The sequence below is a fragment of the Vitis riparia genome, chromosome 2, assembly GCF_004353265.1.
Source record: "Vitis riparia cultivar Riparia Gloire de Montpellier isolate 1030 chromosome 2, EGFV_Vit.rip_1.0, whole genome shotgun sequence".
NCBI lineage: Eukaryota > Viridiplantae > Streptophyta > Magnoliopsida > Vitales > Vitaceae > Vitis > Vitis riparia.
In genome coordinates, this window is record NC_048432.1 from 16,108,957 (window position 1) to 16,128,859 (window position 19,903).

The 19,903-nt window shown below is 34.9% G+C and overlaps 1 protein-coding gene across 2 annotated transcripts; it reads left to right on the top strand.

Annotated features, from left to right (window-relative positions):
• Window positions 1-140: 140 nt before the first annotated feature.
• LOC117931032 (protein HAPLESS 2) lies at window positions 141-19,869 on the top strand. 2 transcript variants are annotated; one of them, XM_034851880.1, is made up of 19 exons: window positions 141-749; window positions 1,355-1,420; window positions 1,611-1,754; window positions 2,166-2,254; window positions 4,791-4,830; window positions 5,035-5,092; window positions 5,185-5,245; window positions 5,861-5,939; window positions 6,424-6,558; window positions 12,634-12,828; window positions 13,345-13,425; window positions 13,505-13,605; window positions 14,553-14,670; window positions 15,516-15,548; window positions 15,643-15,736; window positions 15,845-15,933; window positions 17,236-17,351; window positions 18,992-19,092; window positions 19,176-19,869. In XM_034851880.1, exons 1-19 carry the CDS (start codon window positions 546-548, stop codon window positions 19,670-19,672), a joined length of 2,301 nt encoding a protein of 766 aa, XP_034707771.1. In that variant the 5' UTR covers window positions 141-545; the 3' UTR covers window positions 19,673-19,869. The 2 variants fall into 2 exon arrangements, with proteins under 2 accessions (XP_034707771.1, XP_034707779.1); XM_034851888.1 differs by lacking the exon at window positions 1,355-1,420.
• Window positions 19,870-19,903: the final 34 nt, after the last annotated feature.

Consider the following 19,903-nt stretch of genomic DNA (forward strand, 5'->3'; position numbering starts at 1 on the left):
TTTAATTCAAATTTTCTATCATTAATAGGTTGGTTCACCGTTCAGTTTTTGATAAGTATGGTTGGATGACCATAAAATCTTCGTGCTCGATTTGCTTTGGTCATTGGATTTGATGGCTCGGAACTCATTAATCGTTATACGTTAATACTTACTGGGTTCAATACACGCCGTCGTTGGAATCCTGTTGTGGAAAAACAGATAAAACGACGTCGGTCTATGATTTCCATTTTGGCGGTATTTACCCCGTGGCTTCACACGAGAGTGAATCCCTAAAGCCTCGTTTGGTGGCTGCGAGGAACAGACGAAGGGAAATGAAAACATACTCAACCTCTTGTGGGTTTTTACCGCGATTTTCTCAGCAACCAAATGCAACCTAACTTCATTTCAAAACCCAAAGAAAAAAAAAGGGTAAAAAAGAAAAAGAGAAAAAAAAGGAAAGGAACACTATTGGCAGTTAAATAACTTCCACGTTCAACCCCGCCAAAACCGCACTCAAAATCCTTCTCGCAGTTTGAACTGATCACAATCACAGCGTTTCTCCGCCAATGAAAGACCAAAAGCCGAGAACCAGAAGAAGGCCCCTCGCACTGATCATCACCATCATTTTTCTCAGCATCAATGGCGGTTCAGTTTACGGGGTCCAGATTCTTTCGAAATCTAAACTCGAAAAATGTGAGAAGGTTTCAGAGTCTGACAACCTCAATTGCACCAAGAAGATCATTTTAGACATGGCGGTTCCTAGCGGATCGGTGAGCCTATCTTCCTCTTTTCATTAAATTCAATTTGAGTTTCGTTTGGTAGAAATCCCGGTGATGTCCTATAGTATGTTTTTCCAAATATTTCTAAATTATAATCATGTTTATCAGTTATCTTATCAGAGCAGTGAAAGAGTTGTGATTTGAGATTACCATTTTATCGATTCATTTATTTTTGTTAAAAGTGATATGATGAGATGTTTAATAGTTGTTTTGAATTGCTGTGATAGCATAGATACAGAAGCACCTTTTGTTTTGTTTTGGTTTTTTTAAGTTTTTAAAGACCAATATGGTGACTAGTCTTGTATTTATCCATGCGATTTCGGAACAATATCTAAATACTCTGTCAAGCTCATTCATACTTATACATGTATTCGCGTTTTTCTTTGACACAATGTCTAAATTGCTACATCCTACTACTTGAAAGATGGGAGAGTTTACAGTATTGGGCATAATGCTGGAATTCTTAACCATCTCTCTCAAGTGTCTTTTATGAAGTAGTGTTCTTTGGATTGGTTTATCCAGACAGAGCAATGCATGAGGGCTATGGCTATGTTGCCAATTTTCCATTACTAACAATGGTGTTTATTTTTGCTTAGATATTAAAGGCAAGGTGGTTTCCCATGTTAGACCAAGTGGACTTTCTGAATAAGTTTTCCTCTATGGTATTGCTCCTTAATTTAGTGTTAATGGCTGATTTCTGTATAAAACTCATAGAAATGATGGACAGGATGCTTTGAAATTGACAGGATGGTGCTAACCCATGTTAGGCTATATAGGATGAGTACAATCAGCCAGTTTCTATCTATTGCCCTCGCTTCTGTTTGTGATATGATTTGTTTTACTGCTCTCCAGAGTGGTGGGGAGGCTTCCATTGTTGCAGAAGTAGTGGAGGTAGAGGAGAATTCAACCCACAAGATGCAAACTTTGCGGGTACCACCCACAATAACAGTCAATAAGTCGGCTGCGTATGCGGTATATGAGATAACATATATACGAGTATGTAAACAATCATCTTGGTATCCTATTAATATGTTGTCCTGGAAAGTGGTTACATTTATGATCTGGCCTAGTTACTGTTTTTTGTTTGGATTCATTTCCACTGGCACTAGTGGTCCCTGCTTTCTATTGTAAAAGAATGTGATTGTTAAATTAGAGAGCATTTATATTGGTATGCTTATGAATAACAAATCAAATTTATGGAGTCATTAGGTTATTATTTTATGAATCAGAACTTTTCGGTTTCTTCAAAGGCCTGCTCAAAAAAAAAAAAATGATGCTCTTTTTTGCTAGTTTTCTTGCTTCTAGTGTACCTACCTATATAAAAGGAAAACAAATTAAAACTTTTCAACTCTATTTTTAAAATTTTTTATGTCCTTTAACATATTAGTTTGATGTTTCACTGGACAGGATGTTCCTTATAAACCACAAGAATATTTTGTTAAGACACGCAAATGTGAGCCAGATGCTAGTGCAAAAGTTGTGAAGATATGCGAGAGGCATGTATCTCTTGTTTTTCTTTTTCTGAATTGTTTTAAAGATAGAGCTTGATTTGTTCTCTTAATCTCTCTTTTGATTCTTCACAAAGACTGCTTTGAATATTCTATTGAAGAATCTGGTTAGTAGTTAGGGAATGTTTTCTATGGGGGAAATTGACAAAATCTCATAAGTTATGTGAGATATTTTGTGTATATTTATGACGTATTTGGTTCCTTTTTCTGTTGTTCATTGACCCTGTGCTTTCTCCCTGAGGGTTGCTTGATTGTAGTTAGTTTCCTGATTGTGTATTCTTTTATTTCCTTTTTGTTTTGTTTGTATAGGGTCTAAGCATATACTCTTGTAATTCCACAGATTATGAAAAAGAATTTATCATTCTTCTTCCTGGTATTAGAACTATGACTCTAATTCTCTGAAAACCTTTTCTAGCCTTCATTATTGAGAAAAAATCTTACAGTTCGACGATCATTGCCAACTAGAGAGAAAGCCATAAAAATAGTCCTTCACCAAAACCATCTCCTTATCCTCTGCTTAAATCGCAACCATAACACCAAACTTCTTTAATAGTTGTTGTCAAACTGAACGAGTGTGATTATCTTGAATGGTTATAGTTGGTCAAGACTTCAATCAAGGGGAATGGGAAATTGAGCCATCTTGTTGGATTGAAATCAAGCAATGATGACCCCAGATTCAAATCTTAGGATGTAGAAGATTTGATGATCATGTCTTAGCTATGGAACTCCATGCAACTAGAGATAAGTAGGACTTGCATGTTTCTCACCACAAAACTAGGTACCTTATCAGGAACTGAGTACTATACTGCCATGAAGAGCTTTGGGCTTGAGTTAGATCACTATTAAAATCTTAAAATGTAGTGTAGTAAAGATGTTGCCACATTACAAAAGTTCTTTAAGAGGAAGAGGATATTTGAATTTTTGGTTGTGCTTGACATGGAATTAGATTAGGTAAGAGTTTAGGTTTTTGGAGAAGAGCCCTTGCCCTCATCAAGAGATTTTTTCTCAATTATAAGAGAAGAAAGACGGATGAATGTGATGCTTGGAAATAATTCTTAAGATGGTTGGGCCTTTGCAGATTCCAAGCTGAACAACAATGGTGGAGTTAGTGCTCCTGATCCTAGAAGGTTTGAGTTGCTAGAAAGTTCTCAACCAAGTTTTCCCATCATTGTACCTTATTTTGAGGAAGTAACCATACCCCAGTTGGAGTCCTTACCACCCACTGAGCAGGAGAAGGAGGGCGATGATCTTACATTGCTGCACAAGGTCTATTCAGGAAGAAAGAACCAGTGTCTGAACTTGAGCATGTCCAAATCATTGAACTTGTGGTAGGTAAAGAAACTTCACCTAAAAATCCTAGTCTCCATGATAATCTAGACTTGCCTATAGAGTATAGCCCTCAGAAATGGTGCTAGAAAGCATACCTAACAGAACGAAAATGGTTTGTTACTATCGCATTCCCTGTCTAGATTAATGCCAACCATCTTTAGTTTTCTCTAAACAAACCTCATTTTTGTTGTCACTTAGCAACTGTGTGAACCAACTATTCCTCTAAGTTGGCAAACAAGGGGTCTTTTATGTACATCACTTCGTAGTACAAGTCTTCAGAAAATTTTCTTGTGGCTTAAGTAGTGTAATACAGCTGTCAGCTATTAAATGTCAATTTTCTGGGTTTGTTAACAAAAGCATAAGCAAAGAGGTTATGCAGAAACCTTGCAGTCTGACATGGATGGTTTATGAGGGAATGACTTTGCCTTCTCAGCTGACACAGAAGATGTTAGTGTTTAGTAGGTAACCATTTAAGAGTTCACTTCATATAAATTTTGGTTTGTGGTTTTAAAAAAAAAGGGATATTTGATAACTGCTCTGATGACCTCTACTATGGTGTACATGGGATCTCACATGACCATGGAAATAATCATTAGGTTGTCTTCTGCTAGCTTTCGTTAGCTTCAATATTCTTCAGGAAGGCAGGCTGTAGATTTGAAATGATTATTAAAGTGTAAGATTCTTAAAATATCCTCAAATTCCAAAATGATAGAAGATATATATATATTTTTTTTAATATCCTATCTTTCCTTCTACAATATGTATATAAGACAACATTCCAAACATCTTGTCACATTTAAGAAAGAAGAATTTTCCATTAATCGACAGCATACCAGTGGCAACAACCACAGAAATGTATCTGACTCAAATGCATCTACAATATGTATGTATATATATATCTGTGTGTGTGTGTGTGTGTGTATAGAGAGAGAGAGAGAGAGAGAGAGAGAGAGAGAGAGAGAGAGGAACCAGGAGGAGGAGGAAAAGACACTTCGTGTCAAATGAATAAGAAGGAGAAGGGGGAAAGCAAATATTTGTGTTGACTAAGAAGAAGAAGAAAAAGGAAGAAGCAAGAGGAAGTGGAAGGAGGAAAGAAAATGTCTTGTTAGCTGGAAAAGAAGAAACCGGAGGACTATATTATGTATGTGTATGTATTTGAGTTTGAGTGATTTGACTTTTTGTATCTGTTTCATAGGTTGCAAGATGAAAATGGTCATATTATTGAGCATACTCAGGTAATATTGCTGTCAGGTTGGTCTTATTTCCTGTTGCAATCATCATTCATCTAATTTTTCTTTTAATACTAGTTTACCGATTTTACTGGTACATTTTATTGTTTATCCATAACCTGCTAACAAGAGCCTTGCAAAATCTATACATTGTTTCTAACCATTTTGTGTGTTCCACTCCTGTTTTTTTTCCTTGTTCTTGCTGCATAGCCCATCTGTTGTCCTTGTGGGACCCACCGACGGGTGCCTTCATCATGTGGAAACTTTTGTAAGTGCTCTGACACCTTTGACCAATTTTACATGCAGGATGCAGCTTAAGGTTTTTGGTTTTTGATTGTCATTTTTCTTTCTTTCTATCAGTTGACAAGTTGATGAAAGGAAAGGCCAATACTGCACATTGTCTCCGATTTCCAGGTGATTGGTATGATTTTTCCCATTACCTTCTCGACTCTGTTTTGCTTGGTTAATCCTTCTCCAATCTATAAAAATTAGCATGCGGTAGGTATCATTTGAAAGGTAGTTTGAAATTATCTTATGGATATGATTCTCTATCCTATGGTAAATTTTCCTCTGAAAGTTGCCTAGTTGTTGTTCTTTCTTTTTTCTTTTTTTTTCTTTTCTGGAATTGGGTTGGGTTATGAACATGTCTCTGTTCACATTTGTTGAAGTTCCACAACTTCTCAGAATTTGATGAATATAAACCTAATGATTTTAGAAGGCTGATCAAAATAAAATAAAAATAGAAATTTTTTGAGGAAAATGATTTATTACAAGATTTTTTTGGAATAATTTTGTCTTATTTTACTGATCTGCTTTATGAGTTGGAGAGTTTATGACTTGTTGTTCATTTTCTTCACTTTCATAAAATTCATTAAAAATAAATAGAAAAAAATCACTGCCATTAAATTCTGTAAGTGTAGATTATATGAACATTTTAATTAAAACTTATCATATTCTTGTTGATTGATGTCTTTCTCCTCTTTTCTCTCAACTTTTGTGTCTTAGTAATACCATGAGCATTCGTGTTTCTTCTTAGGTTCCATGTTTTTGGTATTGGACAACGATCATTGGGGTTTAGCATTCACATTGAGGTGAAAACAGGATCAAAAATTTCGGTATGTTGTTTCTCAATATCATTGTATTATATCTACACTAAGGTTGCATGCGCCCATGTTTCATAGCCACCTAAGTCTCCTTTCTCTCATTCAGTTATCTCACTTATTCGACCTACTTGTCACTTTTCACATCATCTGAAACTTTTTTTTCCTTAATTGAACTTTACCAAAAAGCTCTTGCAAGGAATTATAGGAAAGGAATTGTGAATTCAGGAGAAACCTCTTGTCTCTATGTAGTAGCACAGATATATTGGTTGCCAAGGGTTTATATTTCAATTTACTGCACTTGTCTTCTAATAGAAGTTATAATTTTGCTTTGAAATTGCTCATTTCTTATTTATTTTTAGATATTATGATTTCTTGCCTTGGAAAAAAAATCTTCTTTCTCATGATTTGACATCATAAGAAAAACTTACAACATGATACTGGATAAAATCTCCCTTCTCATTTTTGGACTTTTTTTTTTCTGTTCTTTTGCTAACAGGAAGTCATTGTAGGTCCTGAAAATAGAACAGTAATGTCCAATGACAATTTTCTAAAAGTTAATCTTATTGGGGATTTTGCTGGATATACGAACATTCCATCATTTGAGGATTTCTATCTCGTCACTCCAAGGCAGGTATGCTTGCTTTGCTGATTTAACGATAATGAGCAAGTTACAAATTGTCTTGGTGGGTATGAATTAACTCAAGTATCCAGCAGCAAAATACTAATAACCTCTCAGTTTTCATTTTTCTTTTTTGGTTAAACTTGCTTCAATTAGGTTTATATTTGAACTAAGGTGGAATGAGTTTAAATGTTTAGTTCATGAAATGGTTAATTTGATTTCTATGGTTTACTTTGATATGCTTTTTACATGACATGCATCCTGGACCACATTTTGAATTTTAAAAGACAACATGTGATATCATATATTGGTTAGGGATAGAAGTTCTTGACACTTTGTGTGAAGTAGGCTCATCTTAACTGTGTAAACTTGTTTTAAAGCAGCAAGGGTGCTAAGACTTAGAGTAGACAGTATTTATACAAGAGGATGTGTGTGTATTCCTTAAATATGTAAACGCATTTTAAAGTTGCGAGGGCCCTTAGGCTAGAGTGGACAATATCTACATTGAAGAGAACGAGTTACACAACACAAGTTAGAGTTTGAAATAACATTTAAATCTATTCAACCATTGTATAGATGTAGTTTTACTTGTTAAGTTGTAGCACAAGAAAAAAAAATCTAAAATAAAACTTCTTTGACTTTCAAAAATATGACAAGAATTCATACTCACAAACACATTATTTTGTAAGACATCCATATATTAAACAATGATTCTTTATATTGAGGTTTTCCTTTCAAATTCTTGGGTTGAAAAATGTTTTCTTCCTTGAGACCAAGAAAGCAGTTCTTGCATTGCTTCATGGCAAACCACAAATGAACTGGTAGAAATGTTTATTAAGACAATGTATGGCGGTCTTGTAATCAATAAAAAGCATAATATTGTCAAATCTGGAAGTAGGAGAAATTTGGGTCTTCTCCATAATCTAATTCCTGGGAGGCTGGTTGAGCCTTTTTTAACTTCACTGATATGCTAGGAGGTTATTGACTTTTCTATTATTCTTATTGTTCTTTTGTTCTTTGAGCTGGGTGTAGCTCATATACTTTTTATCTATGTGGACAACACTCCTTTGGCATTTTTTATATGGATTTTTGACATCCATAACAAGAGAACTTAGTGTAGGAGGTCAGCAGTTTGAGCCAAACATGCACTATGTTGCAGTCAGTCTGGTGGGTGGTATGCATAAGGGATTAGATTTCCAAGTTGTATTGTTTTGATGCTCAACAAGAAAAATGTATTTCTGTTTGCTTCACAAAGAATTATCCTGATGTATTGTGCTTATTAGTTGCCAGGATCTATATAGCATGAAAATGCATGTTCCCATGTATTTTCATGGTTAACAACATATGCTTAGAATAGAATGGGAAAGAAGATTTGCTTAGCCTGGACTTAAATGACCTAGGTTGTGCTATTGACTTAGGCAAGCAAAATAGTTTTGTTGGTGTAGTTCTATTTGAACAATGTGATCCCTACTAGGAGTTTGCATACTGGCAAATGGTGGGTTAAAAATAATATCATAAAACTTTAGATATTCTTGAGCTATTTATAAATAGAGAAAAGCATGAAAAAAATGGTCGCTATTACTTTTTTGAATTAGTACAATAGTTGACCCAATCACAACCAAATAAGGAAATATAACTATCCTATTCTAATTACAAGCAAATTTATGAGAATATAGTTATTGTACGCATGTGACAGCTATATGAGATCATATTTACTTAAGTTATGAACTAATAAAATTTTCCCAATTCTGCCCCTCAAGTGGTGCAAAGGTGTTTTGCATCCCCATCTTGTTTAAGATTTGATGGAATTAGGCTTAGTAAACCTTTGGTAAGCACATTGGCCCATTGCTTGGTTCATGGGACATATAGTGTGCACACTTGACTGGTGTCCAACTTCTTTGATCAAGTGTTGATCCACCTCCGCCGTATGTTTTGTTCAATCATGGTGGACTGGATTGTGAGCTGTATTTATGACTGCTTTGTTGTCACAATGCAACATTGGAGGCTCTTTTATCTTTAATCTTAAGATCTCGAGTATTATTTTGAGCCAAAGTAACTCAAAAATGCCTTAATCCATAACTCTAAACTTTCTTGTGTGCTTGACCGAGCAACAACTGATTGTTTCTTACTCCTCCAAGTGACAAGGTTTCCTCCTAGAAATGCACAATATCTTGTTGTTGATTGTCTATCTATTATAGAACCTCTCCAGTTTGCATTAGTGTAGGCTTCTAACTTTCTGTCGCCATTTTTCTGTAACATTACGCTGCCTTGAGATACCTGATAATACTATACATGGCCTTTACATGGGACTTTAGTGGAGCATGCATGGCTGGTCAATTGAAGGAAGTTCATGGCTGGGCAATTGAGTTATAAAGGCATGGTTTTAGGTTCTCAATTGGAGTATGCAAAGTAGTAAAGGGTTGTTTCTTTCTAGAATACACATTGAAACTAGGAGGCTTAAGCCTCTTGTTTTCAGTCTCTATAGAACTTGGAGAGTTTGGAACTTCTGTAGGTTCTATAGGTGAATTTTCAGAAGGCAACAAGTCCAATGAAGGCTCTTTTTTACTAGATGCACTTGGTAAAGGATTTTTAGGTGTAGCACTTAGATTTGATTGACTAGGGAGAACATTAGTTGAGAATGTTGTGACACTCGAATTTGGAAGTTGCTGCAAATCAAATTTCCACCACCTATTTTCCATATTTTTAGTCTCCCCTTGAAGGTAGGTGCCCCCCAAAATAAGGTTTATTTTCTACAAATATAACAATCTATTGCTATGTATTTTTTCTTGCAGGAGGATGATAACATAACATTTGTATCCTTTTTGTGTGGAGTAGTACCCCAAGAAGACACACCTAAGTACTCTAGCATTAAGTTTTCCCCTCAAATGGTTGTGTATGTGAACATAGGAGACATATCCAAATATCTTTGGAGTCAGATTTTTAATCCCTTGAAAATTTTGGAAAAAGGCAGCAAGTTTATTCATAGGAGATTTGAACTAAAGGACTCGAGAAGGCATTAGATAGGTAGCTGTTAGAATAGCTTCCCCCAATAGGTTTTTGGACTCCATTTGGAAAAAAAGTGGCTGAACAACCTCTAATAAGTGTCTATTTTTTCTTTTGGAAAACCCATTTTGTTAAGTTGTATTAACATAGGATGATTGATGAACAATACCTTATTTTGAAGATAAGTGATCAGGTCTTGATTGAAATATCCTTTTCCATTGTCAGATTTAAGTTTGTGTATTTTGGCCCCAAATCGAGTGTGCATAAGATTGTGAAAGATAGGAAAAATTGATGAGACTTCATTTTTGGATCATGAGATAAACCCAAGTGAAAGCAGTGCAATCAAAATTTGGTCCGCATTTGGAGAGGAGGCAGAAACTAAGTCTTGAGGCCTTACACCGCTAGTATTCCAACTGGTATTCAGGTAGAGTACATAACCTGTCTTTCAATATAGCATGCCCAATCATCTTCCCCGTCATAGTCCTTGAAAGATGCAACAATAAGATGTAAATACAACTGAACAATGTAGGTCTTTAGTGAGTTTTCCTATAGACAAAAGATTATATGACAGGGAACATGAAGAACAGATTTTAGGAGCAAAGTGGGGGTTATCTAGACTGTTCTTTGACCATCTATGGATGAAAATGGCCCATCAGCAATATTGATTTTTCGTTTTCCATAACAATCTGAACATGTGGAAAACAATCCGGAAAAACTATTCATATGGTCTGGTACTGAATCAATGATGCAGGTGTTGTAATAATAGTCTTTAGTGGTATTCAAAGCAGATAGTACCTGATCGAGTCACAGAACAATAACCTTAAATTGGTGTGGATCTTGTAGCTTGATTCTCAGGTTAGTTTAGCTTTTATAACCTCTCCAAATGAGTCTTTCTAATTAAAGGTTTCTTGGGGGTCTTCCAACATTGCTGTTTGATAGGTCTGCCTAGGCTTGGTCATTTGGTTTCCTCCTTTTCTGCCAGCTCCTGTTGGGAAATTTTTTTCCCAAATTGTGGCTTTCCATTATGTTTCCAGCACATGTCCTGAGTATGTCCTTACTTGTGACAATAGTCACGCCATAGCTTGTCTTTATCCACAGGTCTCTTTCCCTCGTCTATAATTTCCCCCCTAAAAACCAGATTCAATGGCTACCAGAGCAAAATTCTCGAGTGTTGGGTATTCTGATTTGCCAAGCCTCACACTCTTTCAGCCTTCTTCTCCTCGAACATAAGCAAATACCTCTCTTATAGATGGAAGACTTGATGTAGGACAACCCTAGGATGGATGTCTACTATTAGGTTGGTGGGATAGGGGTTTTATCTTTTTAAGGTTTAAGGAGAGGAACAAGGGATAAAGTTTATGGTAGCAAAAAAATAAAAATAAAAAATATAGAGAAAGAGGATAAGAAGAAGAAGAGATAGAAATCTTAGAGTCTCTATAAGGTCCTCTAAGAATCTCACCTAGAAGAAAATCAATGGAGTCTACCATTGAGAATTGCAAACTATACAAAAGGCAATAATATCATATAATAACTTTGTATGGGTTTACGTCATTTAGCCTTATTTATAGGCTTCTCTAAGAAATCCAAATTCTATTCTATTCTAATTCCCTATTATGATTCTAATAATTCGCTACTCCTAATTTAACTTTGATAAATACTAATCCTAATTTAATTCCAACTAATACTGAGTAACTTAAAGTTTACGTATTCCTTTCCTTCCCTTTTTTAAATATACTCTAAGAGGCTTTCCCCAATCAAAAAGGTTCCTTGCCCAAAATGTGACAACAAACTAGATCATATTTTGGATTGAGGCCATTTCAATCATATCTTTCAGTCTCTTCATATCAGTTGCTAATTCTGTCTCCACATCTTGGTAAAGAATCCAATGCCAGCCAAAGCCCTTTTATGAGTATTGTCATACTCAGTGACAGTCTTAGAACCTTGCTTGGTAGAGACAATCTTCCACTTTAGTTCATATTACTGGGCTGCTATATCTTTCTTTAAGTATGAGTGACTGCCTCCAAAATGTCCTTTGCAGTGGTAAGAGATAGATCTTACTGATTTCTAGTTGCATTGGGTAAAGCAACCAGGACATCACCATTGAATTTTCTGCCTCTCATGCCTGGAACCTGGGATCCTCTATACTCAATGATGATGTAGTGCCCAATTTCCCCTTGCTTTTCAGAAATACCTTGGTAGATTGAGACCAGTCCATGAAGTTTGAGCCATTCAATTTCAAGGAAATTATTTGGAGTGTAGGACTTCCATTAAAAATTGAATCTTAGTTTGCTTTGGGATTGGCGGAGGTAATGGTTTCAGATGTTTCTGACATTTTAGGTGGTTAGGTGAGGGACTGCAGGAAAAGGGATGAAACAAGTACAGATATAACAAAAGGATGGAAAAATATAAGTGTTTTTAAGAGATTATTGACAATAGAAATAGAAATTTTTGGCAATAAAGGCCAGACAAAAAGAACTTCTCTTGGCAATGCAAGCCAAGGATGAAAAAATATAAAAATCAGGCATCAACCCTATCTGATACCATGAAGAAAAGGATGAAAAATGATCTCTATTGATTTTCCGAATCAGTAAGATTATATACAATACTTGACCCAATCACAACCAAATAAGGAAATAAAACTATCCTATGCTAATTACAAGAAAATTTCTGGGAATGCAACTATTTTACACTGTGACAGCTATATGAGATTTATATTTACAGAAATTATGGGAATTAATTCAAATATTCCCAACGATAAAACTGAATAAAAACCATGGCTTATTTCTTAATCTGTCAGAAAAACAATTGTACTTTATCAATGTACCTACTGGTGGGATACTATATTCCAATTCCCCATCAACTCAACATGATGCTGACCACCTTTTATATGCATGATGCTTTTATCCCGAACTTTATGTTTTTTCTTTTGCCTAATGTTTCTTACAATTTTTTAGGTGATCTACTAGTTGATATTCTGAGAACTTGTAGATATTAATTTTCCAGTGCATATGATGGAAGATTGAGTTATTTTCTTTATGTTCTTGGTTGTTTTTTGCTGAGAGTTTCCTTCTTCTCCTATTGAAGGGTGGCCCAGGTCAACCACAAAATTTGGGGGTCAATTTTTCTATGTGGATGCTGCTCGAGAGAGTGAGATTTACCTTAGATGGTCTTGAATGTAATAAAATTGGTGTCAGTTATGAGGCTTTCAACGGGCAGCCAAACTTCTGTTCTTCCCCATTTTGGAATTGCTTGCATAACCAGTTGTGGAATTTCCAGGAAGTTAGTATATCAAATTCTAACTAGCAATTACAGTGATTATATTTCTCTGATTAGCTTTTTTCTTTTATATGATTTTTTGTTTCTGTGTATTGCTATATGTCCATATGAGGTGAATTTCTCTTTTAAACTTATGGATGGTATTTACATTTTTAGGCTGCTTGTTCAGATTTATTGGTTATCTTTTAGTATTGCCAAATTTAATTATTTGGACTATGTCATTCTACTCACAAACATGGACATGAGCATTGATAAACGGACTTGATTTGTTGTTCTCTGTACAGGTTTTTGTAAACTATAATGAGTATTCATCTCCTTTTCTGTTAATATGCAAACTCCTTTCACTAGCAATATCAGTTCAATCACATCCTTAACTTAGAAGCTGAAATAGTTACTATTATGAATTTTAGAATGAAGCTTTCAGAGATTGTGAATATCAACCTTTGAATGTCACTATGTGTTCATTGTTTGTATTAATTGTTGTTTTGAACTTAGAAGAAGCTACTTTATTTCTGACAGGCAGACCAAAACCGAATCAATAGGCATCAGTTGCCATTATATGGTGTGGAGGGAAGGTTTGAAAGGATAAACCAGCATCCAGTTATGTTTCAGGATATTTGGATTTCATATCTATATTGATTTACTATTTGGATTTTAAACCACTTGCTATTTCATGCAGAATGCTGGGACACGGTCATTCTCCATAGGAATCACCGAGGTTCTTAATACAAACCTGTTGATTGAACTAAGTGCTGATGATATAGAATATGTATATCAGAGGTTGATTGTAATTCCTTTGTAATGTCTGATTGGGATAAATTTAGTGAGCACCTGCTGTTGGTTTTCAACTTTTAGCAACAACACTCATCTTATTCTCTATGGATTGCTTATAATTGTTGGTCTTATATGACATATCACCAAGAATTTGTTTCTGAAGAAATCTGATTTTTGTTGAATAAGCACCAAAACAGAATTATCAATTTCACATCTTGTCCACTTGAAATTTTATTTTAGTATTAAACCTTTTTTATAGGGGCTTACTGTCATGCCCCAATACCCAATTGTGCTAATCCTTTCTTGTATTATATGGCTGTGTTAATATGGCAAGAGTGGTATAAACCATCCAGACATGAAGTTCACTCCAAATTATTATTTTATGCATATGCGGGTGATCCAGATGTTCTATTCGTTCTTGTACTTTGTTAGAATTGGAAATTTTTGAGTTGATCTTAAGCAGAAACAAGAGTTGTAGAAAATTCTTGGTTACCAACTTGAAACATAATATAAGAACAATATCTTTTCTCCTTTTCACTATTTTTATGTAGTATGTAGTTGTATTTAAATTATTTTTGTTATGAATGTTTAGGTGGTGTGCTACCATGCACAGTACTATGTCCTAACAATTAAGATTAAGATAGATTCGATTTAAAGAATATTTTTAAGTTATACCATAATCTGTAATTCCAACTTTCACCTTGGTCGTCTTCTGTCTGATCTATATGGTTAAGAGTTGAAATCATTCCACCCTGGGGAGGGAACTACGTATTAACACTGGCTAGATTCTTACAATCTAGTTTGGGTAGACAAGGTATATGTGAACTTATTTATTTTAGAAATCACATAAAACATTGAGAAGGTTGGAATCATGTTTTTTCTGTTTCTTTCAATATCTTAGCAGAATCCCTTTGTTATGGACAAGTGAGCTTGATGTTTCCATCTTCTTGTAGGAGTCCTGGGAAAATCTTGAGTGTCACTATCCCAACATTTGAGGCCCTTACTCAATTTGGGACTGCTACAATCACAACTAAGAATGTTGGTAAAGTGGAAGCATCATATAGCTTAACGGTATCCTACTTGAACTTTTCCAAGGCATGCTTCATGATGACACCTACATGTTACAGTATAAACTATGCTGACGAATAGTTTGTATGTTTCTTGTCAATTGAAGTTTTCCCACATGAACTGTGAAGCAATTATTTTTTAGTATGCACCTGTAGTTTGTAGAGGCACTTTATGTTAGGGAGGATTCAGTGCTATATTTTGTTCCCTTTCTCTTTATTGGGAATTATTAGCCTTTTCCATGCCATTGTTTGACATTTTGGTTAATGGGCGTACATCTTGTCTCAATGGTGGTTATTTCATTTGAGTAGATTTTGATTCATGCTTTCAACTCTGGTGAGATATTGAGCTAAATACTCCATTTATTTATGGAACTACTAAATTGTTGTATAGAAGGCATGTCTGTTAATGTGAATTAACTGCAAATGGACTGGCTTAATGTAATATTCTGCAACTTTGTGTATTGTAGGGCTGGTTTAATATTTAATGTGGTTTTGACTACTGCAACAAGGGGGAAAAAATCAGTCTCTTTCTAGAATAACCTTAAAGAGATGTCTGTTTATTGTTTTTTCTACTCGCCCAAGGGGAAACAATCAGGGATACATGTTTATTGGTTACAGAGTATGGCATCCTAGAAAAGTACCAAGATACCTACAATGTATAAGAATTTTACTGGTGTCAATATCTTAATACAGAGATTTATATAGACCAAAATTAAATAAAAGTATATGCAAAGTTTATTGAGACTCTTGCAATTTTGTTTAATTGTGTATCTATTAGTGTGTAAATATTGGTCACATAGTTGTAAAGTTGTTTTGAGGGTCTGCTGTGATCAACTTTTAATCTTGCAGTTTGATTGCTCGAGAGGTGTCACCCTCATGGAGGTAACTGTTTTTTCACCTTTATGTATAGACCCATAATGTCATTGTGATTTTGGACTCATGAAGGATTCTGTTTATGAAATTGGTACTGTTGCAGGAACAATTCTTCATAATGAAACCAAATGAAAATATAATTCGTTCTTTTAAACTTTATCCAACAACTGATCAGGCTGCAAAGTATGTATGTTCAGGTGAGATAAAATGCTATGTCTGTATGCCACTTTTGGATGCTTCATGAATTGATAAACACTGATGTCAAAGAGTATTGAATTTCAGTAAAAAAATTTGCTTGAATGCAGCTATTCTAAAGGACTCAGATTATTCTGAAGTTGATAGAGCTGAGTGCCAATTCACCACTACAGCTACGGTTTTTGATAATGGATCACAGGTTTGGTGGTAGATGCTTTTATCTTGCATTTCTTCATTCATGAGGTGGATATACAAAAAATATATATGCAGTTGTTTGGGCTAGAAATGGAGGTAGTATCAAAAATTTAAAATTAAAATAAACTAAAGTAAATAAAACGTTCTTCTAATGGAAAACATGAAATGGATCAAGGCAACAACATGCAGTTGATTATACATGTAACTATTCTTAGAAAAGTACCTTTGTGTTTCAGAAAGAAGACAAACTTTCCCCTTTAAAATACATGAAAAGAAGTTTGTCTAATTGAGTTGTATGTAGCTGGAAGTTACCAGATGGAAATGTAGTCCTTTGACATACCTTTTTTTCCCTTGTTTTCTAAAATTAGATTTCATTGTGTATACAAAGCTTGAGATTAGGTAATAGATCAGGTAGTTGAGCATGATCAAGGACAATTCCAAATTTCCAATGTTGACAATGCATGGAATCTTGAAGACACAATTGAATGTGCTGGCACACTATCTCTGGATACATAATTTGATCATGGAAACAACAAGCGGTGTATCACGGACCAGAACCTTCAGGAGTGGATCATGACAAGTGACTCATGAAGGATGTCTTGAATTCTCACGAACAAACAGCCAACCTTTCATTGTTTAAGTTGACCGCATGTGATCTCTAATAAACACAGAAGGGACAAGAGAAAAGAAAAATCAGCTGGATCTGTTAAAGCTACAGTGGATGGAAAAGCATTGACCATAAGGAAAACCTGCAATCCAAATTCCAGTCTTGTCTATTGGGTTTTAGCAGCAAGAACTGTATTCATTATGCAGATCAAAACATAAAAGTGGATGTACCCGGGATGTTGAATTCAAAATGTTACCCTTGGTTCAATTGTTTTGAAAAAAAATGCTTTAGGCGTCATAATTGAGGGTCATACCTGTATCTCTTAATTATTGAAAGATACATGGGGCCAATCAGAGGATTAACAAACTATCCTTTTGACTGACATGTGGAACGCTAGCTGAGTTTAGTTTTGTCACAATGTGAACTACTCTTAGGCAGAAGATTATAATATCTTTCTGTTTAGGTTGTGAAAGAAATATGCTATTTGCCTCACTTCTTTATGTGAAATTCTGTTGGGGTATCAAATTTATCTTAGATCGATTTGTTTGCTTTGGACCTCTAAAGACTTCATTCTTCTGTTTTGAGAATTATTTAATCCAAATTGTAGGCAATGTAAATCATGCTTGTGTATTTGTGTAGTTTTTTAACAATTTGATCTTTGTTTTTGATTAAATCACTTAAATTTATGAGTTATTACAGACTACTCCTTTTCAACCACCAAAGACCAGTATAAATGGTTTCTTCGAGTCTATTGAAAGCATATGGAACAAATTTTGGGATGGTTTTGTAGACTTCATCACTGGAAAAACTTGCAGGTACAGTTTCTAGAATGAATTTTGCTACAGAAATATTCAGAAGTTCTAGATTATTTTCAAAATTTGGGTGCTCTTTCAAGATTTACAATGACATGGGTTGCTACTTATTTTGAAGGTTTGTTGATTGTGATGTCTTTATTGTTTCCAGTATTCAACAAGGCACTCCACTTTGAAAAGTCATTCACATCAAGCACCATTTTGTAGTTTGTACTCATGAGTCATATATTTTCTCAGTTCAATATAGAAGTGCTCTGTTACATCTTTGGCTTTCAACTAAACTTTTATATAATGTATTTTAACTGTTCACATGTGAGTGCATATTGTGTGAATTCTTATAATGATTCTATGTTGTCACTTGCCTAGATTATAGTTTTGTGGGAATATTTTTTAAACCTAAAGCGGGAACAAAAAAAAAAAAAAAAAAAAAAGACCTTTTCATTTTTTTGGAGTTTTCAGAAGAAACATTTTACAATCTTGAAACCAGGAGTCACTCTCCAGAATCTGTGTGCCACTGTTCACTTAAATCAAACCCTAAAAGGTGGTAGTTGAGAAAAAAAGATGAACCCATTTGGTTCCTTTATTGAAACCTAGGTTGAAAGATCATATATGACGAAAAATCCTAATTTTCTTCTTCTTTTATTTTTGTCTTCAATAAGCTGGGAATGATGCAGATTTAGAAATTTGGAATAAAATCATTTCGATATGCATAGAATTCAATAGAGAACAAACCAAATTTCTGTTGGTTTATGGAAACAAAAAGAATATTTCAGATGTCCTCAATTTATTTACTGCACTTGTCCTAGGTTGAGTTAAACATATATTTCCAATCAATAGGCAGTAGCAGGTGAATTTTATGGATGGAATGTTAGGTGTGTTCATATCTTCTGTTCTGTCCTTTTGCATTCCTTAAACTTGATGACCATATAATAAATCTTAAAGAAGTTGGATCTGATATCTACACTTTAATGTGATAAAACCTCTTGAATTTGTAAATTATTGGTTTTGGAAGGGATAACCTATATGTAAATGATATAGAGAGATAGGGCTGGGGGATTTGATATGATTAGACAAGATAGGGGTTTCTTTTAGCAAGTTATTATTTGCCTTCCATGCATATAAGTGTTTTTATGTTAATTTACTATTTGATTATTCGAATCTATAAATATCTAACCCTGTGAATAAGGATGGGATGAGCCTTATGATCACAGCTGCCTATGTACTCAAAATCTTCTTATTGGAAATCTATAATTTTGCAAGCATTAAGAATGGTTTTCTTTGCCACACAAACACAGATATTGGTTCTTGGCATTTGGTACTCTGTTTGTTTCAAAGTTTGCTTCCATATTTATGGACTTGCAAAAGCTTTGCTCTGCCCATGTTTCATGATGTACTATCAAAACAAGATATTTAATCGTGTCCAGATGGAAAATGTTACAATTGTTGTATTGATATAAATGTTTATGTTATTGTAGCACCCTAGATGTGAAGAGCAGCATATGACTCCATGGCAGGACAAATATAATTATTTATAGTCTTCATGATACTATTCTTTCCCCATCTGTCTGTCTGTTTCTTTTATTTTTCCCCCCTTAGTTTTGATGTGCAGTTAATGATATTCCTATGGTTCTGCTTGTGAGCAGAAGGAAATGCTCAAGATTTTTTGATTTTAGCTGCCATATACAGTACATATGTATGAGTTGGATGGTGATGTTTGGTCTACTTCTGGCAATTTTCCCAACAGGTAATCTGATTTTAGCTGGAAATTTACTCATAAGAGTGGGTGATTTGTAAGAAATGGATGATACAGTTTACTTTGGATTGCAGTGCTTGTGCTGCTCTGGCTTTTACATCAAAAAGGACTCTTTGATCCTCTATATGACTGGTGGGAGGATCGTTTTTGGGCTGACAATCAGAGTATTGGAGACACTCGGCGCCATAGAATTGATGTTGACAACCCCCATATTCATCTCAAACATCATAAGCAGGAAGCAAGGCACTACAGGCATGATGCTCAAAGTAAGCGAAGAAGCATTCATGACAAGCGCAGGCATAAGCATTCATTACAGGACTCTGATTATTATTATTATCTGCACCATGTTCACAAAAACAAGCACAAACAAGGGAGAAGTAAGAATTCAAGTATTATGCATCAACTCTACTCAGACAGAAGGGAGGATGACGGTATTGGGCAGCGCAGGTGCAGAAAGGAAAGGGAGTTACCAGAGAAACATGGTCAAGAAAAGCACGATGAATTCAACAAGCACAAACATGGTCTGCTCAACGACACACATGTCAAGCTGCATGCCAAGCGTAGAGAATAGTTGGATTTCAATTGATAATAAAAGTTATCATCTTAGTTTGCTTCACCTCGGGAAAGCAGTATATTGGTTAGGTATGGGGTGGTGTTTGTTGTTAGTAAGCTCAAGCCTTTGACAATTCATGTAATTTTGTGACTCAGAGGGCCAGTTTGCACAAAAAAGGGCGATATATATGGAAAACATTTACACTAATTATTACATGCTAATCTTCATACTCATAAGTATGCTATATTG